The sequence below is a fragment of the Bufo gargarizans genome, chromosome 9, assembly GCF_014858855.1.
Source record: "Bufo gargarizans isolate SCDJY-AF-19 chromosome 9, ASM1485885v1, whole genome shotgun sequence".
In the NCBI taxonomy this organism is placed as follows: domain Eukaryota; kingdom Metazoa; phylum Chordata; class Amphibia; order Anura; family Bufonidae; genus Bufo; species Bufo gargarizans.
In genome coordinates, this window is record NC_058088.1 from 149,534,231 (window position 1) to 149,556,211 (window position 21,981).

The 21,981-nt window shown below is 49.6% G+C and overlaps 1 protein-coding gene across 2 annotated transcripts in view; it reads right to left on the reverse strand.

Annotated features, from left to right (window-relative positions):
• Positions 1–21,695, reverse strand: part of CCNB3 (cyclin B3) — a 40,766-nt gene extending 19,071 nt beyond the window's left edge. The window contains exons 1-7 of one of the 2 annotated variants that reach the window (XM_044306509.1): positions 21,498–21,695; positions 5,781–5,887; positions 4,470–4,569; positions 4,263–4,346; positions 4,134–4,181; positions 1,903–2,021; positions 41–152 (exon numbers count right to left, since the gene is read on the reverse strand). In XM_044306509.1, the coding sequence (XP_044162444.1) occupies positions 41–152; positions 1,903–2,021; positions 4,134–4,181; positions 4,263–4,346; positions 4,470–4,559 (453 nt within the window). In that variant the 5' untranslated portion in view covers positions 4,560–4,569; positions 5,781–5,887; positions 21,498–21,695. The remainder of the gene's footprint in view (positions 1–40; positions 153–1,902; positions 2,022–4,133; positions 4,182–4,262; positions 4,347–4,469; positions 4,570–5,780; positions 5,888–21,497) is intronic. The other variant, XM_044306510.1, reaches the window with a different exon arrangement.
• Between the last annotated feature and the right edge of the window lie 286 nt (positions 21,696–21,981).

The following is a 21,981-nucleotide window of genomic DNA, read 5'->3' on the forward strand; positions in this document are numbered from 1 at the left end:
GCAGGACAGCACAAACATTCACTTTCATTGGCCACCATACCCGTTTCAGACTAGTTTCCACTTTTGGCTCAGACTTAACATCTTCGTTGCTTATTTTTTCTTCTTTCACCAGCCCGACATCTACATCTGAGATGGCAACTTTTCTTGGTGCCCTTCAGTGGAGGAAAACATAGGTACATTAAGTCAATAAAACAAGATACCATATGCAAAACTAGATGGAAACAGACTAAGTATAAAACATGAGTAAGTAAGGGGCTTAGAATGACAACCAGCTCTGTCCACATAGGCGCCACGACTTCCATTCATAATGAAGCAAAGCTGCTGTGCTGAACCCATCGCACAATGGATCCCATTGACTTGGTTTGTTTTAGTGGCACAAATAGAGCCAAGTCTTGTGCTATTCTTGCAGAGAAATCTGACAGTAACCCACAGAGGCTTCAAATGGAATGTGAGCATAGCCCTAAACCCATCATATATAGATTTCATGTATATAGCAGTCTATGGAAGACGTGTGCTATTGTTTAAATGTCTGTGACTGTTCTCATTTATCCAGCTCATGGTATATATCTGTAAGGAATAAATCAAGGCAACTGGACGTACTGTAGATTTCTTGAAAACGTTTCACTCGTTCTTCCAACGAGCTTTCTCAATTCTGAGTGACTTGAGAAAGCTTGTAGGAACGATTGAAACGTTTTCAAGAAATCTACAGTACGTCCAGTTGCCTTGATTTATTCCTTACAGATATATACCATGAGCTGGATAAATGAGAACGCCATATGTGCACCGTATTTTGCAGATTTTTAGGCTGCTCTGCACTTTTCGGAAGTGGTAAGAAAAAGGGGTTGGATTTAGCGTTGTCTGCCGCATTTGCTAGAAAATTTCGCCAAAGTGACAGATGTTAGAGCTGAAGTTTACACCAGCCTGTCACTGGCGTATACTTTAGTTTTTGGCGCACTACAGGGCAGAGACGCACCCATGCAGGGAGATCAAGTCTGGCGTAAGGATTTACCAGTCTTGATAAATGTCCCCCACTAAGCCTGTATGAGGATGAGCGATAACCGTTGCCATTTTTCATCCCCATACAGTGGAGGAGATCGCTGCATGTAAATTCAGCTCTTACCTCCACTGCTGAACAAGCAATTAGGCCTCACACAAGACAAATATATAATAACGGTGTATCCTGGAGGAAGTGGTCAGCCTTGCTTGTAGATGTCCTGTGTTCAAATTCCAGGATAGGCTTCTATATAATTTTTTTTCTACTCCTTCATTTAACCTTACTATATTGAGAAGAGGTCTATGCCTTAAAAGCTAATACACAACACTGGTGTCTTTCTAATCATATATTGTGCCTGTGACTGAACCAGTGATATGCATTAGCTTTCTAAGCATAGAAAACCTCTACTTTCAATATAGTAAGGCCAAAAAAAAAAAAAAAAAAAAAAAAAAAAAAAAAACACTACTTTCCAACAATAATGGCAACAAAGTAGACACATGGAAAATGTTAAAAACTAACTTTGTGTGGTTCGTCTGTCTTAAATGTATACATTTTCAAATCTTGCTAGTTTTCTCAAATTTTTGTTATAGTTCAGATTTTAGACAAAAACATAACTAAAAATTGCCACTAACAAAATACAATGGGGCACATTTATAAATTTCCATAAAAAAAAAAATATGTAGCAAATTATGGAGCATGCCAAATGTGCAACATAACTTGCGACTTTTTAAGCTTCTTGGCACTTTTCTGAAGTGTCGAGTAAGCGGGGGGCTTCTCTTAGCCGCCGGATTTATTAGAACTTTCACCAGAAAGTGGCGGACGTTATAGCTGAAGTCTACGCCAGCCTGTATCTGTTGTAGACTTCAGTTTCTGGCGCACATGTCAACCATATATACATGCTCTCTCACCTCCTGACTTTAATTTCATTATTTTTTAATACTCCATTGACGGCTATATTTCTTGTCTTCTTTGGAGCAGCTTTCTGTCCATCTTTCTTTTTATGAAGCTGTTGCTGATTTTTGTTAGCCTGTAAAAAATATTATTCTTTTTGTGAAAACAATATAAAATGCATAATGACTGGCTCCAAAGCGATCCTTAAAGAGGACCTTTCATGGGTTTGTAGTAAGTGAGATAAATATCTGTACCTGCGGGGTACCCCCTGCTGTGCTGCCACCCTGCCTGGTTTTCCAAGATGTCGCTCCTGCGCCCCGTTTCGCTCTCAGTATGATAATATTAAGCATCAGTGCAATGGGGAGGGGATGCAGTCTCTCTGTGGGCGTCTCCTTCCCCCCTGGCTGTAGCGCTCTCCAATCGCAATGCAGAGCGTCACAGCGAGGGAGAAAAACCTCCCTGGCTGTGATGCTCTGCGCTGCGATGAAAGGTCCTCTTTAAAAGGGGTATTCTGGGGAATAATTTTAATAAAAAATGGGGCCAGATCTGGGTAAAATAGACAACTAGTACTTATTGTACTGATCCCTAATTGCAACTTTACAGAGTATGAGGCCTGGGAACACAAAGTGGAGAGGAGCGGACAGGAGCAGTGGCAGAAAAATGATGCTCTAGAATACCCCTTTAAAGTGACTGTGCTTCACATGTGCTACTCACTATTAGGCCCGATTCACACAAGTGCATTATTGGTCCGCGTCTGATCTGCGCATTCTTTGTGGTTTGTAAGCCGACCCATTAATTTCTATAGGGTAGGAAACAAGGGGACAGCACAAGGATGCCATCCGTGTGCTGTCCGCATTCTTGTCCGCAAAACGTTTTGAACATTTTGAAAACAGAACTCCCAAAAAGTGCAGGGTGCACACGGACGGTATCAGCATTTTGCGATCCGCAGTTTGTAGACCGCAAATCAGTTTTGGCCGTGTGGATGTAGCCTTAGGAGCAGGCCCTCAAATAAGGACCAGGCTTGGATTACCAGTCAGTTATAATTCCTCTCCTAGCCCACTAGCAGTCACATGTGCTGCTGCAGTCAATGACAGCAGAGAAGTGCCCTCAAACGGCATATGGCAGAGGCCAGTCAGTGGTGGCAGCAGCACATGCAACCCTACCTCTTCACAGGCCAGGAACTGGAAGATCATAGAATAGAGCAATTAGGATCAGTTGAGTATTAATTTTCAATACGTACAAGGACGCTGCTGGGGACAGTTAAACTCAAAAGGCCGGACAACTCCTTTGTAGCGTCTGTCTGGGGTAAACTCAAATTTTCCCTCCATTCTCCCCCAATACTGTCCTGTTGCTTACTATGGAAGTGCTCTGGCTAGGCTACAGTGTCATCCTATCCACTCCAAACACAGTGGGTTGAGGCACGTAACAGAAGGGGAAGAGAAAGACCCCATTGTCAGTATTTGGACCATGTTGAAGTACCCTCTTAGGAAATAAGTTAGGCTACTTTCACACCAGCGTTTTTGCTGGATCTGTCATGGATCAGCAAAAACGCTTCCGTTACTGACAATACAACCGATTGCATCCGTTATGAACGGATCCGGTTGTATTATCTGTAACATAGCCAATACGGATCCGTCATGAACACCACTGAAAGTCAATGGGAGACTGATCAGTTTTCTATTGTGTGAGAAAACTGATCCGTACCCATTGACTTACATTGTGAGTAATGATAGATCCGTCTTGCTCCGCACAACATGGTGGACAGAAAAATGCTGCTTGCAACGTTAGTCTGTCCGCGATGGGGATGCCACCAAACGGAACGCAATGCATTCTGGTGCATTAAGTTTCGTTCTGTCCCCAATGACAATGAATGGGGACAAAACGGAAGCGTTTTCCTCCGGTATGGAGATCCTATGACTGCTCTTAATAGCGGAAAGGGAAAGTGCAGATGTGAAAGTAGCCTAAATAGAAGGGTGGTCCACATTCAGGACTTTCAGCAGTTACAAAGAAAATCTCTCTTCTCTCAATAAATTTCTGTGATCATCTTACGGTCAAATGACACTTCTTACAAAAATGGTGAATTGTTATATAGGAAATATAGCTGTTGTGTCTATACACTAGAGCATGGCGTCTACCTGTGTCCTGAAATACTATCCAAGGAAGTACGGTCTTATTTTGTATTCAAACCCACAGAAAAGTGACAGTGAAAAATGACGAGAAGAAACTGCCGCTGGTCAGCAGCACGTACCCGATTCCCCAGTGTGGGTTTGGTTTGAAGGGAACATCCTATCTTCTCCTGTATTTGTGGAAGGTCAGATGTTTTTTTAGTGGTTCAGAGCAGACATAAGAGTATAGAATAAAGATAGTGTATACTCACATTGGTGATGTCTCCAAAAGCAGATCTCTTCTTTGCTCCACCCTGTGGGGATGATGGGGAACGCTTCGTCTGCACACAGTCCTCCTGTGCAAAAACAAAATCCCACACACTTATCTAGTGTCGTGGCTAAAACTGGCTCATGACCTGTGTGAAACTACAATATTATTTTCCAAGGTCATCTACACACAAGTTAATAGGTGATGATACCTTCGCAGGCTGAACATTCTCTGCAGTAACGGGTTTTCCTGTGCGGGACGCTTTGGATAACGTTGGCCGAGAGGGGCGAAGAGGCAACATCCTTAGAGTCCTGGGAAAAAGAAGTAGATTATACAACTCACTGCCTTTGCAAGTTCACCAAGGATTTCCACGAACTGACAATATGACAAGCACTTCGTTTAGGCCATAACTTAAGTCACCATCAAAAAAGAATTACAGCTAAGGGAATTTCTCTGACTTGGGCAATTTATAGCAGTTTAAAACGGGTTTACCAAGATTCTGATATTGATGGTCTCTTCTCAGGAGAGGTGATCAATATCATAATCTCAGAAAACCCAGTTAAAGGGGATCTGTCAGCTGTTTTGAGGTGTCAAGTAAGACATGTATGTTTTAGATATCAGAGTAACCTAATGGACCCTCCCTGGGTATGGGTATACTTAAATCAGTAAATACATAAGCTGCAAGGTTTAATTCCCAAAACTTGACCCAGATAATAATGTTTCCCTATAAAACATAGCTTTTAATGATCACAGTAAAAGTAGATCAGTGAGCATCCACAAAGGGTTAAAAACCGCTGTGTCCCGTCCATGCGTGATCGTATGGTGCTCAACAATGTAGATGGCATGGATGTGCACTAACCCTGCTACACTACTTGCATGCTATGGCCCTGCATAGGCCAGAATAAGCCAAATGGCTCACTAGCATCTGATATCTAACTAGGGTATGGCTTTGCATCATTATCGGTGACATAATCATTTGAGAGAAGATGTAACATATAAGCCAACAAGCTACGTAGGACCGGACACACAGACCTAAAATCTACTGACTGCCCACAACGTGTTTCGCTAGCTATACTGGCTTCATCAGGGGTTGGGCAGCATTCCATAGTCTTCACTTCTAGCTGAGGGGAAGGGCTGGGGAAGTGCTCAGGGCAATTTGCCAAGAACACTGAACCTGAAGAGACATCCTCCATGGCACCAGGGAAATTAAGGCTAGGGCTACACAGTGATGTCACAATGAGAAACCATGTAGCCCTAACCTAATAAATGAATTTCTTGGTCACATCACCCCAGGTGTGCTTACACTGTTCCTTCCCCCATCGCCTACACAGAGCTGTCAGCAGTTTAGAGGGGCCAGAATAGAGAAAATAAAGTAGTATTCCATTCAAATGAACATCTGTTCAAGTAATGAAAGATGGAACGAGCTGCTGTTAGCCACTCTCCTAGAATGCACGAGTAGAGAGGAGAAGCATACATTGGGAGGACCAGAAGACTATGGCAAGTAAAAAGCCAAGAGGTTCACCTTGTGGGACTGTGCAATGGCACAACACTTTGTAGAGAGGGGGTTGGGGTTCCTCAGGCTTGCTGTGGTGAGGTTCAGTTCCCAGTGGTTCTGAATAGAATGGACGGCTTTAAAAAGAAAACAAAACTTTATTCATTTACTGGTTAAAACATGACGTATCCCTTACATACATAAAACACAAGGCCATGGTCAGAGAAAATATATCCATCCCCCAACAGACACTGTGGGCAATCAGCAAACTGTTCATGGTATATACAGTGAGCCACAGATAATCCACAAAGAAGGTGGTGGCAATCGCTGATCTAGGACTGTTGTATTGTGCCGTCCCAGCGCGGTCACTACTACAAAGCACAACTGGGGTCCGTGATATATCCTTTGAGACCTAATCTAGAGTATTAAGATATTAGACCTCCCAGGACCCTAAACTGCGTCTATACTCTAGCTCAGGGGTGCACAACGTTTACTGGTTGGGGGCCACATTGCCAGACTGAACCAATGACGAGGGCCGAAATAAAAATTTAAAAAGGTGTGTTAACCACTGAAATATTGTACTTATGGCATATTGAACACACATTATATACCATTAATGTCTAGTTACACTTCCAGGACTCCCATCTAATGGGAGAAATACATGAAAAATACATGTGAGCAGCCACAAGACATAGGCATACATGTCTGTTACCAGATGGTTGGGGGCCGCACAGAATGGTAGCAAGGGCCGCATGTGGCCCCCGGGCCGCAGGTTGTGCACCCCTGCTCTAGCTAATAACATATCTTCCCCCCCCCCCCCCCCCCCGGTTAAACCACCTCAAATCCTGCCCTGCCGTCCTTGATTGACAGGGCCAACATTCTTCTTTCCGGCCGGCCCTGTGTGCTGGATAAATCTCGCGCAGGCCCAGCACAACGGGCCGACCAGTGGAAACGAGCGCTGCCTGGCCCCGTCAATCGAGGATGGCAGGGCGTGACTTGAGGTGGTTGAACGGATCCTCTAGGAGCAGGGGCAACTCCTCCCCCCCCCCTGCTCCTAGATGCTAATTAGCATATTATAAAAGTCAAAATTGTGCAGTAACGGGGGCATCCAGAAGCATATGATTAACTCTCCTAATGTCAGCCAGTTTAATAGGGTTAAATCTGGTGACAGATTTAACCCTATTAAACTAGCATGGGCGGGGCTAAGCTCCATTCAAGTAAACAGAGCTTAGCCCAGCCCACTCTAGTTGATACTAGTCGTGACGTCAGTGGGCCGGCGGTAAACAGTGAGAAGGCCGCGGCGCTGCTGGAGCAGATGCAGTTACTGAGTAGAGGGTCCCTGTTTATTCGGACGCCTCATTCCCATATAGTTAGAGCATAGCAGGACAGTCAACCACCAACTTGGGACTACCTAAACTCAATTCTCTCAGCCTGCTCAACGCATTTCTGTGCCCCTTCTTTTTTGGGACACTTCATCAGGAGCATGGCATTCAAGTCTGAGAGGGGGTAATCTAACTATATTGTCTGTGTACCGGCGGCGGACGCTGCACGAGTCTTGTGCAACGTATCAGCACTGTATTGGCCGTACGTGCGCCGCCGGAACCTGCTCTTAAATAGGGATGCGCCCGGTCACAAGGCGCTGTCCACCCGAACCAATTGCAATACGCGGGCCCCCGCTCCTCTACCCATAACTCTGCTAAGAAACGGTACATCTGACATGTCATCTTGTGTGATCCCTTATTCCTGACATTGTCGAGCATCGTACGTACGGAAGAATTTCTTCCATTTGAGTCTGCGGATAAAGAGATTTAAATCCTTTACCCAATTAAAGGCCTTGAATCTGCCTGTGGGAACAAAGGATAGCCCCCTTTTTAAGAGGAGCAGTTCTCCCTCTGTGAGGACCCTACTAGATATGTTAATGACCTGTTAAACAGCTTAACGTGAAGGAGCTTGGATTATTTTTCACGTCAACAGTGGAAAAGTGGGAGATCACCTTCCTGGATCTGTATATTACGAAAGGAAGAGATGGCCACATAACAACGAGGATGTTCCGCAAACCAACAGCGACAAACAATTTACTGGAATGGAACAGCTGGCATCTGCAGGCGTTACGTAGAGGTATACCCAAGGGGCAATACCTCAGGGCTAGAAGAAATTGCTCAAAGATGCTTGAATTATTAAAATCAACAGTATGTCGATACATAGTCCCCAAATGTCTATTAGAGACATGTGTTTATGTCCTGGTCACTTCCCTGTACCTTCGCTATCCAGGTTATTAGTATAGAAATCCCTGCACTTAATAATAGAGCCGCCTAACGGTCCCCCTTTCTTTTCTTCGTGCTGTGCATCAGCGGGCGGGGAACGCCTACTACAGTGTTACGAGATCCGGGCGGGGGTGTAGCTATTGGTTTGGCCACACCCACGTATTGTGATTGGTCCGGGTGGACAGCGCCTTGTTTCCTCGCTGTGACTGGGCGCATCCCTATTTAAGAGCAAGTTCCGGCGGCGCACGTACGGCCAATACAGTGCCAATACGCTGCACAAGACACGTGCAGCGTCCGCTGCCGGTACACAGATGATATAGTTAGATTATCCCCTCTCAGACTTGAATGCCATGCTTCTGATGAAGTGTCCCAAAAAAGAAGGGGCACAGAAATGCGTTGAGCAGGCTGAGAGAATTGAGTTTAGGTAGTCCCAAGTTGGTGGTTGACTGTCCTGCTATGTTCCAACTATATGGGAACGAGGAGTCCGAATAAACAGGGACCCTCTACTCAGTAACTGGTGCTCCCACAGAACGATCCGGACGGATAAATAATGGGGCACTGGTATGTGGAGTGATAGAGACCTGCTTAGTGGGACGTACACGACCAGCCGCTATATGGCCCTAATTCACATTGGGTCAGGTTATGCACTATAAACGTGCGACTGGCTGTGTACGTACTTGCAGTTAGGTACGACACTGAATGATTAACCTCTGTACGCTGTGTCTGTACCCTATTTACGTAATTGTGGACACAAATGGCGCATAATATTTGTTCCATTCCGCGATTCAAATAGTTCCACAATCTGCCTGTCTCTACATGAGAATCAAAGGAGAGATTCGCCCATTTTTAATTGGTAATCCAGTGCTCCAGACTAAAAAAAGGAGATTTTTGTATAACTTACCAGTTAAATCTCTTTCTCGCTCTTCCTTGGGGGACACAGACCTTGGGTATAGCTCAGCTCCCTAGGAGGCGTGACACTAAGTAAAACTGTTAAGCCCCTCCTCCATCAGCTATACCCTCAGCCTGGAGATAGAGGCTACCAGTTGCGTGTCCAAGTAGTGAAAGGATAACAACCAATAACGGAAACAACCAGCCAGCAACCCAACGGGGCGCCAGACCATAACCCTGTAACCAAACACAGAAGGGTGGGTGCTGTGTCCCCCAAGGAAGAGCGAGAAAGAGATTTAACTGGTAAGTTATACAAAAATCTCCTTTTCTCGCCCATTTTCCTTGGGGGACACAGACCTTGGGACGTTCAAGAGCAGTCCAAGAAGGGAGGGACCACAAACCCAAGGCGGAACACCACCAGAGCATCAGGAAACCGCTGCCTGCAAAACCAGGCGGCCCAAAGCAGCATCCGCTGATGCATGCGTATGCACCCTATAGAACTTTGTGAAAGTGTGCAGAGAGGACCAAGTGGCTGCTTTGCACAACTGTTCAGCCGAGGCCCGATGCCTCTGCGCCCAGGAAGCTCCGACTGCTCTGGTGGAATGAGCAGTGACGCCGAAAGGCGGAGGTCTGCCCTTGGCTCGATAAGCCTCAGACACCGCCAGTTTAATGAAACGGGCAATAGCCACCTTGGAGACCGCCAACCCTTTGCGCGAACCCTCCGGAACCACAAACAGGGAGTCCGTGCGCCGAAAGGACCCGGTGACCTCCAAGTAAATCCTCAACGCCCTGACCACATCCAGACGGTGCAGTTCCCGTTCTCTGGGGTGGGAAGGAGAGGGACAGAGCGACGGAAGGACGATGTCCTCATTGATGTGAAAGGCGGAGACCACCTTTGGCAGGAAAGTCGGGACAGGCCGAAGCACAACCTTATCCTGGTGGAAGATCAGGAAAGGTTCGGAGCAAGAAAGAGCCGCTAACTCCGACACCCGTCGGAGAGACGTGACGGCCACAAGAAAGATGACCTTGCAGGACAGAAGGCGAAGGGAGACCTCCCGTAAAGGCTCGAAGGGGGCTGATTGGAGCGCCGAGAGCACCACATTCAGGTCCCAGGAAGGAACTGGAGGGCGGTACGGCGGAACAGAGTGAGCCACCCCTTGTAAAAAGGTCTTAATTGGCCCTAGAGGGGCCAGGGGACGCTGGAGAAGAATAGACAGCGCCGAAATCTGACCCTTCAGAGAACTGAGGCACAGCCCCAGGTCCAGACCCGACTGGAGGAAGGACAGGATTGTGGGAAGAGAAAACCGGAGAGGTGGGATGCTCCGGGACTCACAGAACCCCAGATAGGACCTCCAAACCCGATAGTAGATCCTAGAGGATACGGGCTTACGAGCCCGGATCATGGTGCGGACTACGTCCGCGGAGAAACCCCGTCGCGTTAAGACGGCGGTCTCAATAGCCACGCCGTCAAACGTAGCGAGCCTAAATGCTCGTGGAAGATCGGTCCCTGAGAGAGAAGGTCTTCCCTGGAGGGCAGTGGCCACGGTGCGTCTGCCAACAGCAACATTAGGTCGGCGTACCAAGACCGGCGGGGCCAATCCGGGGCGATTAGAATCGCGGGGACGCCCTCTGCCGCGATCCTCCGAAGAACCCGTGGCAGGAGGGGAAAAGGAGGAAAGACGTACAGAAGGGAGAATTCGCGCCACGGAAGGACGAGCGCGTCGGCGCCGTATGCCTTCGGGTCCCGTGCCCTGGCCAGGTATAGGGGGACCTTGTGGTTGAATTTGGAGGCCATGAGGTCCACGTCGGGGCGACCCCAGCGAAGACAAAGGGCTTCGAACACCTCTGGGTGCAGGACCATTCTCCCGGGTCGATGGTGGACCGGCTGAGGAAATCCACCGCCCAGTTGTCCACCCCCGGGATGTAAATCGCAGATAAGGCCGGCACGTGCGTCTCCGCCCAGAGGAGAATGAGGGTCACCTCTTGCATCGCTGCAGCGCTGCGAGTGCCTCCCTGATGGTTTATGTATGCCACAGCCGTGGCATTGTCCGATTGGATCCGAACAGGGTGGCCCCTCAGCCGATGGGTCCAGTGTCTGAGGGACAGAAGAATCGCCCTCAGTTCCAGAATATTGATTGGAAGTCTGGACTCCGATAGAGACCAAACGCCCTGGACGGACCGGGGAGGGAAACCCCCCCCCCCCCACCCCCGTAAGCTGGCATCTGTGGTAATCACCAGCCAGTTCAGTGGACGGAAGGACTTCCCCCTTAGAGGGATATGCAACCACCAGCCGAGGGAAGCCCGAGCCAGGGGAGGCAGAAGAAAGGTCCTGTCCAGACTCCTCGGTGATTTGTCCCAGGCCGACAGAATTGCCCTCTGAAAGGTGCGGGATCGGAATTGTGCGAACGGCACCGCTTCGAAACAGGCAACCATCTTTCCCAACAACCGCATGCTGGATCTGAGGGAAGGGCGGTGATGACGGAGGAGACTGCGAACCGACCCGCGAAGGGCCAGACGCTTGTCCGACGGAAGGCGGACCTCCGCCAACTCTGTATCCAGGAGCATCCCCAGGAAGATCAGCCGTCTGGAGGGGGTAAGGGAAGATTTGGGGTGGTTGATAATCCAACCGAACCGCGTCAGGGTCTCCAGAGTGAGTTCCACACTGCGGGATGTCTGAGAGAAGGAGGGTGCCTTGACCAGGATGTCGTCCAAGTATGGGAGAAGAAAAACACTTCTTGAACGTAGAAGGGCCAAGACAGGGGCCAGGACCTTGGTGAACACTCGAGGAGCCGCCGCCAGACCAAAGGGAAGGGCGACGAATTGGAAGTGATCGTCCCCCACCGCGAAGCGCAGGAAGCGGTGATGACATGGAGCAACCGGAACGTGGAGGTATGCATCCTGAATGTCGATTGAGGCCATGAAATCCCCTCTTTCCAGGGAGGCCACTGCGGACCTGAGAGACTCCATCCGGAATCTCTGCAGTCGGAGAAAACGGTTCAGGCGTTTTAGGTCCAAGATCGGACGCACTGAGCCTTCCTTCTTGGGAACCACAAAGAGGTTCGAGTAGAACCCCCTGAACCTTTCCGTCGGAGGCACGGGGGCGACGACACCCTTGTCCATTAGAGAGTGAATGGCCGCGAAGAAGGCGGCCACTCGTACGGGATCTCGCGGAGGACGGGATCGGAAGAAACGGTCTGGCGGAATGGACGCAAATTCGATTTTGTATCCGCAAGATACAATCTCGAGCGCCCATGCGTCTGAGATGTGGGCCCGCCATACGTTCCTGAATAGGAGAAGGCGGCCCCCCACCCGGGTGGGTGGGGGCGCACCTTCAGGCAGAGGGCTGCTGGCCTGTGGGAGCCCGTGCAGGCTGGGACTTGCGCCAGGTAGGTTGCGTCCGAAAAAACGGCTTCTTGCGTCTATCCTGGGCTGGGCCAGAGGAAGAAGAACTGGCCGCGGGTCTAGACCCGGTGGGCTTGCGAAAGGACCGAAAATGGGACGAACCAGCGCGACCACGGGGGGCGCCCATTGGCCTGGACTGGGGGAGGTGAGTACTCTTCCCACCCGTGGCCTCTGATATAAGTTCGTCCAGACGGGTTCCGAACAGGCGGGAACCCGTGAATGGTAGGCCGGCCAAAGAGCGTTTGGAAGCGGCGTCCGCCGCCCAAACCTTCAGCCAGAGTTCCCTCCTGACAGAAACTGCCAGGGCAGAGGAACAGGCAATGAGGGCACCCGCATCAAGGGAGGCCTCACAGACGAATTTTCCGGCCTGAACAATTAGTTGGGCTAAGGAACGGAGGTCCTGAACAGGGACGTCCGACCCTAACTCCCGTTCCAGTTGCAAACCCCATTCAGAGACCGCTTTGCCAACCCAGGCGGAGGCAAAGACCGGTCTAAGGGCCGAACCAGAGGCAGTAAATATGGCCTTGGAGAGGGATTCCGTACGACGGTCCTCAACAGACTGCCGTCCTGTACAGGAATAGTAGTGCTTTTGGACAGGCGAGCCACGGGAGGATCAACCTTAGGCGGGGATGTCCACGTGGTCACAGAATCCGCTGGAAAGGGATAACAAATGTCCAGCTTTTTGGGTGTAATAAAGCGGACGTTAGGCCGAGTCCAAGCCTTGGATACCACAGAAGAAAAATCAGCGTGTATGGGAAAAACCTTGGAGGCCTGTTTGGGGCGGAGAAAGGACACGCCGGCCTGTTCAGAGCTGGGGGGGTCATCGTGTAGCTGAAAGGTATCACGGATGCTAGTGACAAGATGCCCCACCGCGGACGCCAATTTGGACGGAAGCTCTGAGTCCATGTCCACGTCCGAATCCGCCAGTTCTCCCTCAGAAAGCGTATCCCTTTGAGAGGATAGACTTGACTGAGCTCGCACGCATGGCGGAGAGAGCGAAGCATCTGGAGAAGATGTGCGCTCAACCCTTGAACGTTTCTGAGTATGCCGGGCCCTGGAAGATTCGCTGGGAGGCAGGGAACCAGTGGGGGCGGCAGAAACGGTAGTCCCAGCGGGTGCGACAGGGATTGTGGCAGCCTGCGGGAGAGGCGGTCTATCCACGAGACGGCCCACTACGTGTGTAAGGCTTTCCACCGCCTGAGACAGAGACCTAGCCCAGTCAGGGGGTTCAGAGGCACCGGGGGGCGCAGCGGGAAGCAGGCCCTGCACCGGGGCCTGACATGCAAGGCAATGCGGCTCAGATTGCCCCCGCGGAAAAAGTTCCTTACAGGCGGTACAGGCATGGTACCAGGGTTTGGGGGCACCTTGGGATCTGACATGCTGAAGTGTGGTTGTACTCTAATATAGAGACCACAAAGGGTTATAGCAGCTATGACCAGGAGGGTTAGGAGAGGGTTAACTGTCCTACCAGTGCCTCAGAAGAACGTCAGGAGATGGCCCAGATCAGCAGCAGCAGAGAAGCAGTGAACAGCAGTGAGCAGCAGAGAGCAGCAGAGAGCGCCCACAGAAGCCGAGCGATGTACACAGGAGGTTAGAGTCCCCCACCGTGTCCCAGCTTCCTGTCAGGAGTGAGGAAGCGCGGGAAACCTCAGCAGAAAGCACGGGGAACAAGCTCCGCCCCCTCCAGCGCTTGAAATGTCTCCTGTGAAGGAGAACGTAGCTCCGCCCCCAAAATGACGCGCGCGTAAGCCCCGCCCCCTGCCGGGACCGCTAAGCCCCGCCCCCCGGTCTCGGCGGGAAGGGGGAGAGAGAGAAGAGAAAAAATGTTGTCAGCCCCGAATGAGGGGGGGGGGGAGAGAAAGATAGCAGCGTGGGGGGGAACGGCGTGGGGGTGCTGAGGATGCTGCTGTGCTGCATTGTCCTGCAGATGAGCGCTCAGAATGAGCGACCACGGGTGCCCCCCTTACCCAGAGGGGTAGATGCTGCAGATAGGGACGGGGTATGGGCTGGGATAGCCATCTCACCGTCCGACGTCTTCACCCTCAGTCCTTTCCAGCAGGGTCGCCCCTTCAGCCACTGGCACCGCAATGGCAGGAAGCTGGAAGAGGGGCTTGGCGTGCGGGCGACCCCCTAGCTGGCGGGATGTAGGGGAGCCATTGCTGCCCAGATCCTCCTATTGCTTCTGTGGGGGAGGCAGCAGTGCAGATAAGTTGGCACTGGCGCAGCTCAACCCCGGGAGAGCAGAGAGGTCTAATGCGTCTCTGGTATCCCTAGGAAAAAATAAAATAACAAAATTAGAAGAAAAAGTAAAAATAACAAGGAGAAAACAGCCCTGCAGTAGCAGGGAGTGTCTTGCCTCCTTGGACACTAAGCTAAAACTGGTAGCCTCTATCTCCAGGCTGAGGGTATAGCTGATGGAGGAGGGGCTTAACAGTTTTACTTAGTGTCACGCCTCCTAGGGAGCTGAGCTATACCCAAGGTCTGTGTCCCCCAAGGAAAATGGGCGAGAAAAATACCTAGTAGCCATTGGCTCCTGAACTGAAAAATGTAGGAGCCAAAAATCAAATTTTTAGTCGCCAAATCGAAACCGAATCAAAATTTTGGTATCGTGACAACGCTACGCCGATCAGATCGGCATAGGGTTGTTTTGATACCAAAATTTTGATTCGCTTTCGTCACCATAAAAAAGTATTGCGATACTCAATACCGCGCAACAAAAAAAACACCAAAAAAAGCCGCGTGCATTTCGCATTTTATGAAACATTCGGCCCATAATAGAACAGTCCTATCCTATTTTTTGGGGTGACAAGGTGACTAAAAAATGGCGAATGCTCACCGCATAGGAGACATTTTTTAATAATTTAATAGTTTGGACAGCGCTATGTAATATGTTTATTTATTTATTGTTTATATATTTTATATGTAAAATTGGGAAAGGGGGGATTTAAACTTAATATTTTAGGGTACTTTCACACTAGTGTTTTTCTTTTCCGGCATAGAGTTCCGTCACAGGGGCTCTATACCGGAAAAGAACTGATCAGGCATATCCCTATGCATTCTGAATGGAGAGCAATCCGTTCAGGATGCATCAGGATGTCTTCAGTTCAGTCATTTTGACTGATCAGGCAAAAGATAAAACCGCAGCATGCTACGGTTTTATCTCAGACGAAAAAAACTGAAGATTTGCCTGAATGCCGGATCCAGCATTTTTTCCCATAGGAATGTATTAGTGCCGGATCCGGCAGTCAGAATACCGGAATGCACCCGCACTGAATCCGGACCCATTCACTTCTATAGGGCTGTGCACATGAGCGGTGATTTTCACACATCACTTGTGCGTTGCATGAAAATCGCAGCATGCTCTATGTTGTGCGTTTTTCACGCAACGCAGGCCCCATAGAAGTGAATGGGGCTGCGTGAAAATCGCAAGCAAGTGCGGATGCGGTGCGATTTTCACTCTTGGTTGCTAGGATGAAAGTCTATTCACTGTATTATTTTTCCTTATAACATGGTTCTAAGGGAAAATAATAGCATTCTTTAATACAGAATGCTTAGTCGAAGGTCAATATAATAAACATTGGTGGCGCAGTGCGCCCCCCCAACACCCCAGTATGATAAACATTGGTGGCGCAGTGTGCCTTCCTAATATAATAAACATTGGTGGCGCAGTGTGCCCCCCTCAATATAATAAACATTGGTGGCGCAGTGCGCACCCCCCCAACACCCTAGTATAGTAAACATTGGTGGCGCAGTGTGCCCCCCCTCAATATAATAAACATTACCCCCCAACACCCCAGTATAATAAACATTGGGGGGCGCAGTGTGCCCCCCTCAATATAATAAACATTGGTGGCGCAGTGTGCACCCCCCCAACACCCCAGTATAATAAACTTTGGTGGCGCAGTGTGCCCCCCCCCCCCCCCTCAATATAATTAACATTGGTGGCGCAGTGGGGAGTGCCAATGAGGGTTAAAAAATAAAAATTAACTCACCTCCTCCAATTGATCATCTCCTGTTCTTTCTTCAGGACCTGTCGTGACATCACTGTGCTCATCACATGATACATCACATGATTCATCACCATGGTAATGGACCATGTGATGAGCTCAGTGACATCACCACAGGTCCTGAAGACAGAACAGGAGACCGACAGCTACGCGATCAACTGGAGGAGGTGAGTTAATTTTTTAAAGTTATTTTTTAACCCTCATTGGCACTTCCCATTGAGCCACCAATGTTTCTTATACTGGGGTGTTGGGAGGGGGCACACTGTGCCACCAATGTTTCTTATACTGGGGTGTTGGGAGGGGGCACACTGCCACCAATGTTTCTTATACTGGGGTGTTGGGGGGGGGGCACACTGTGCCACCAATGTTTCTTATACTGGGGTGTTGGGGGGGCACACTGCCACCAATGTTTCTTATACTGGGGTGTTGGGGGGGCACACTGTGCCACCAATGTTTCTTATACTGGGGTGTTGGGGAGCACGCTGTGCCACCAATGTTTCTTATACTGGGGTGTTGGGGGGGGAGCACGCTGTGCCACCAATGTTTCTTATACTGGGGTGTTGGGGGCACACTGTACAGGGAGTCTAAGAAAGAATCGAATGAGTCACAAGTCGGATCTTTAGTTCTTTTCACCTGTGACTCATTCGATTCTTTCTCCCAGTACTTGTCAGTGACTCAGAGCTGCTAGTGCTTGCCTTGCCTCAGCTCTGATTGGTTGGTGGGCGGGGAGGGGAGGGGCTGGCAGAAGCAGCCTCCACTCTAGGATCAGATTACACTGCTCCCGAGCCCCTCCCCTCCCTGCTGCCAGCGGCTCTGCTATTGTGTGCTGGGACCGAGCTGACTCAGGCTGAGCAGAACATCGGCGGCGGCAGAGAACTATCAGCCCCTGTGCCCGTCGCTGTTCTACTGCAGAGCTGCCCCGGAGGGTCTAGTCGCAAATGGCGACAAGGCTAAAAAGTCTTGTCGCCATTTGTAAATTCTTAGTCGCATTGGCGCCATCTGGAGCCCTGTAATCTTGAATAAAGTTAATTTTATTTTAACCGTCCTTCAGGCAGTTAGATATTCTAAGAAATAGTACAGTAAACCTTAACATAATTTTCCATTAATTGTTGAAAGTAGCCTTAGGCTACTTTCACAACTGCGTTTAGGTGCGGATCCGTCTGGTTTCAGCACAGACAGATAATGCGAACACTTGTATCCGTTCAGAACGGATCCGTCTGCATTACTCTGTCAAAAAAATAATAATCTAAGTCTAAGGCTACTTTCACACTTGCGGCAGGACGGATCCGACAGGCTGTTCACCCTGTTGGATCCGTCCTGCGGCGATTTCGCCGTGCCGCTGCTCCGTCCCCGCACGGCGAAAGCCGCCGGACTAAAAAGCCTGACATGGAGTAATTTCAGTCCGGCTGCCTTTCCATTTGGCTCCGCATCTCCAGGCGGACACAAAAACTCTGCAAGCAGCGTTTTGGTGTCCGCCTCCAGAGCAGAATGGAGGCGGAACGGAGCCAAACTCATGCGTTCTGAGCGGATCCTTTTCAATTCAGAATGCATTGGGGCAAAACTGATCCGTTTTGGACCGCTTGTGAGAGCCCTGAACGGATCTGACAGGCGGACCCAGAAACGGCAGTGTGAAAGTAGCCTTAGTTGCGGAAATTCTTCGGCTGTACGGATTTTGAAATCTGCAACAGGTCAATTGTTGTTGCGTTTTTCTTGTGCAGATTTCACCTGTTTTAGTGGAAGGGCAAGATAAAAATCAGCAACAATCACCACATAAAAAGTGCAGATTCTTGTGTGTTTTTTTTTTTTTTAATCATGCGGATTTTTTGCACATCTGATCTTTTACCTCCTATCCTGCAATACACTTTAGGCTACTTTCACACTAGCGTTGTTTGAATCCGGCGTGCAATTCAGTCGCCGGAACGGCCCGCCGGATCCGAAAAAACTTTTGAAAACGGATTACATTTTAATCCTGATCAGGATTTTGATCACAATGAAAAAATGCATTGGAAAAAACGGATCCGCCATTTATGGACTTTTTCTTCTTCTAATTTTTCGGGTTTAAACGTGCAAAAGCCGAACCCGGTTTGACGGAACACACAGCGCCGGATCCGGCATTAATGCAAGTCAAAGGGAAAAATGCCGTATCCGGTGTTCAGTCAAAGTGTTCTGGATTTTTGGCTGGAGGTAAAAATACAACATGCTACGGTTTTCTGAAAAGCCTGATCAGTCAAACAGACTGAACTGAAGACATCCTGAACGGATTACTCTCCATTCAGAATGCATGGGGATATGCCTGATCAGTTCTATTCCGGATTTGAGCCCCTAGGACGGAACTCAGCGCCGGAAAAGAAAAACGCTAGTGTGAAAGTACCCTTAAGGCCTTATTCACATTCCCATGTCCATTTGAGATTCATAAGGAAAAAAAATAGACTCAGTCAGTGTTCCATTCGTGAAGATGTCTATGAAGGATCCGTATTTGGTTTAGACCTCTTTCACACTACCGTATGGCTATTTCAGTGTTTTACGGTCCATTTTTCACGGATCCGTTCCATTTTTTGTTTCCGAATGGCATATACAGTAATTACATAGAACAAATTGGGATGGGCTGCTGGACATAACATTTTCAAAAGATGGTTCTGCAAAAAACTGAACGGAAACGGAAGACATATGGATGCATTTCTGTATGCATTCCGTTTTTCCGCGGACCCATTGAAATGGGCAGCAAAGATTTTTTATGCCTTGTTGTGAGGTGTTCTAAATAAAGAAGAATACTGGTGAGACGCTGCTGTGGCCTTCCATTTTCTCTACATTGAAATGAATGGTCAGTATACGGAATGCAAAAAGCAGCCTGCAAAACGGAAAAAAATGGTAGTGTGAAAGAGGCATCTATGATGCTTGCTCAGGCGATTGTACTCTCTGGAAAAAGTTTAAAAAGAGGACCTTTCACCGATCCTGACATTGAGAAAATAACCTCCCAGGCTGTGAGCTCTGCGATTGGGCAGCGCTACAGCAGAACAAGGGCAGACTCCGCCTACCATAACTTTGTAACCGAAAATAGCGGGAGAACGGAGCGGCGCCTAGGGATAATAGCAAGTGCAGTGAGATCCCCGGGCGCCGCTCTCCATGTCCGTATACGTAGTTCACAATGTCAGGATCGGTGAAAGGTCCTCTTTCACATGGGCGTCCCGGATGAGTTGCGTTTGCATTGTGTAAAAACCGCACGAGTAGGCACGCAATTGCAGTCTGTTTCGACTGCGATTGCATTCCGATGTTCAGTTTTTTCTGTGCAAGTGTAATGCGTTTTGCACGCACGTGATAAAAAACTGAATGTGGTACCTAGACCCGAACCCCTTCACATATATACATACACACACTCACCTCATCCTCGTTAAAGGGAATCGGTCACCTGCTTTTACCATTTTAAGCTGTCACCATCGCCATGGTCACTAAAGTACCTTATTTCCTGCAGTCTTCTTTTTACTTTATTTCGTTTTGTCCTTTTGATATAAAAGCGCTTTTTATGATATGCTAATGAGGCTCCAAGGTGCCCAGAGGGGCGTTTTTTTCACTCTCCGGTGCCCAGTGACACCCCCTGCAGTGCCCAAGAACGCCTCCTGATACTCAAATAACATCCCACAGCCCAGCAAACGGTTCTGCCCCCTCCCCACGTCATAGTCTACCTTCTAGAAATGCCCCGTCACTGGGCACCGGAGAAGGAAAAAAACACCCCCCTGGGCACCTTGGGGCCTAGAAACAAACTACAAAACGAAATAAAGTAAAAAGAAGACTGCTAGAAATAAGATACTTTAGTGAACATAGCGATGGTGCCAGCTTAAAATGGTAAAAGCAGGTGACAGATTCCCTTTAAGAAAGAAGACGGTGCCGGCTGCGCGAACAGGATGAGGTCAGTGGTGGTCGTGGTTGGACATTATGGGACTTCTGCTGCCCCCAGATCCCAGCAGTGGTGGTTGGACATTATAGGACTTCTGCTGCCCCCAGATCCCAGCAGTGGTGGTTGGACATTATAGGACTTCTGCTGCCCCCGGATCCCAGCAGTGGTGGTTGGACATTATAGGACTTCTGCTGCCCCCGGATCCCAGCAGTGGTGGTTGGACATTATAGGACTTCTGCTGCCCCCGGATCCCAGCAGTGGTGGTTGGACATTATAGGACTTCTGCTGCCCCCGGATCCCAGCAGTGGTGGTTGGACATTATAGGACTTCTGCTGCCCCCAGATCCCAGCAGTGGTGGTTGGACATTATAGGACTTCTGCTGCCCCCGGATCCCAGCAGTGGTGGTTGGACATTATAGGACTTCTGCTGCCCCCAGATCCCAGCAGTGGTGGTTGGACATTATAGGACTTCTGCTGCCCCCAGATCCCAGCAGTGGTGGTTGGACATTATAGGACTTCTGCTGCCCCCAGATCCCAGCAGTGGTGGTTGGACATTATAGGACTTCTGCTGCCCCCAGATCCCAGCAGTGGTGGTTGGACATTATAGGACTTCTGCTGCCCCCAGATCCCAGCAGTGGTGGTTGGACATTATAGGACTTCTGCTGCCCCCAGATCCCAGCAGTGGTGGTTGGACATTATAGGACTTCTGCTGCCCCCAGATCCCAGCAGTGGTGGTTGGACATTATAGGACTTCTGCTGCCCCCAGATCCCAGCAGTGGTGGTTGGACATTATAGGACTTCTGCTGCCCCCAGATCCCAGCAGTGGTGGTTGGACATTATAGGACTTCTGCTGCCCCCAGATCCCAGCAGTGGTGGTTGGACATTATAGGACTTCTGCTGCCCCCAGATCCCAGCAGTGGTGGTTGGACATTACAGGACTTCTGCTGCCCCCGGATCCCAGCAGTGGTGGTTGGACATTATAGGACTTCTGCTGCCCCCGGATCCCAGCAGTGGTGGTTGGACATTATAGGACTTCTGCTGCCCCCGGATCCCAGCAGTGGTGGTCGTGGTTGGACATTACAGGACTTCTGCAGTGTAGACTGTGAGGAGACAATAGGGGCAGTCACAGCACATTAGGACCTTTCTCCACGTGCTGCAGTGAGACGACCCCTCTAGTGCCCCTCACTGCACACACAGGAGAAGCCCTGCTGCATGGCTGCAGGTCGGAGACTACCAGTCAGAGCCCGAGCCCCGTGTAGGAGACGCACAGGACACAGCCCCGTCACTGGTCCTACCTTCTCAGCGTGCACAGACGGTTCCTGGAGTCCTCCGTGATGAGACGTGCGGACCGGGACACAGACCTTCTCCTACCGGCTGAGCGCTGACCCCTTGTCCGGACCGACCGCTCTCTCCCCCTACCAGCCCTGGTGATAGCCGATCGACACACACGTTTGAATCTCGCGGACTCCGCCTGCTCTCCATTCCTATTGGCTCTTGACCTGCCAATGAAATTGCTGCATTCAACAATCGCTATAGCGACACAGTGTTTTCAGAAATTCGAAAGTGGGGACCAATCAGAGGACGCGGTGGGCGGTGACATTCCAGGAAAAGGGGGCGTGTTTAAGTGAGGCAATAAAAAATAGCGAAATGCGTTTGCACACGTGGGCGTGGTCTAGAAGTTTAAATACCTTACGGCTCCGAGGAGGGAGGAGCTATAGGTTTGAGAAATGCGTTTACTACAAACATGTAAATGAGCTCGAGAGGGGGGCGCGCGGCGGA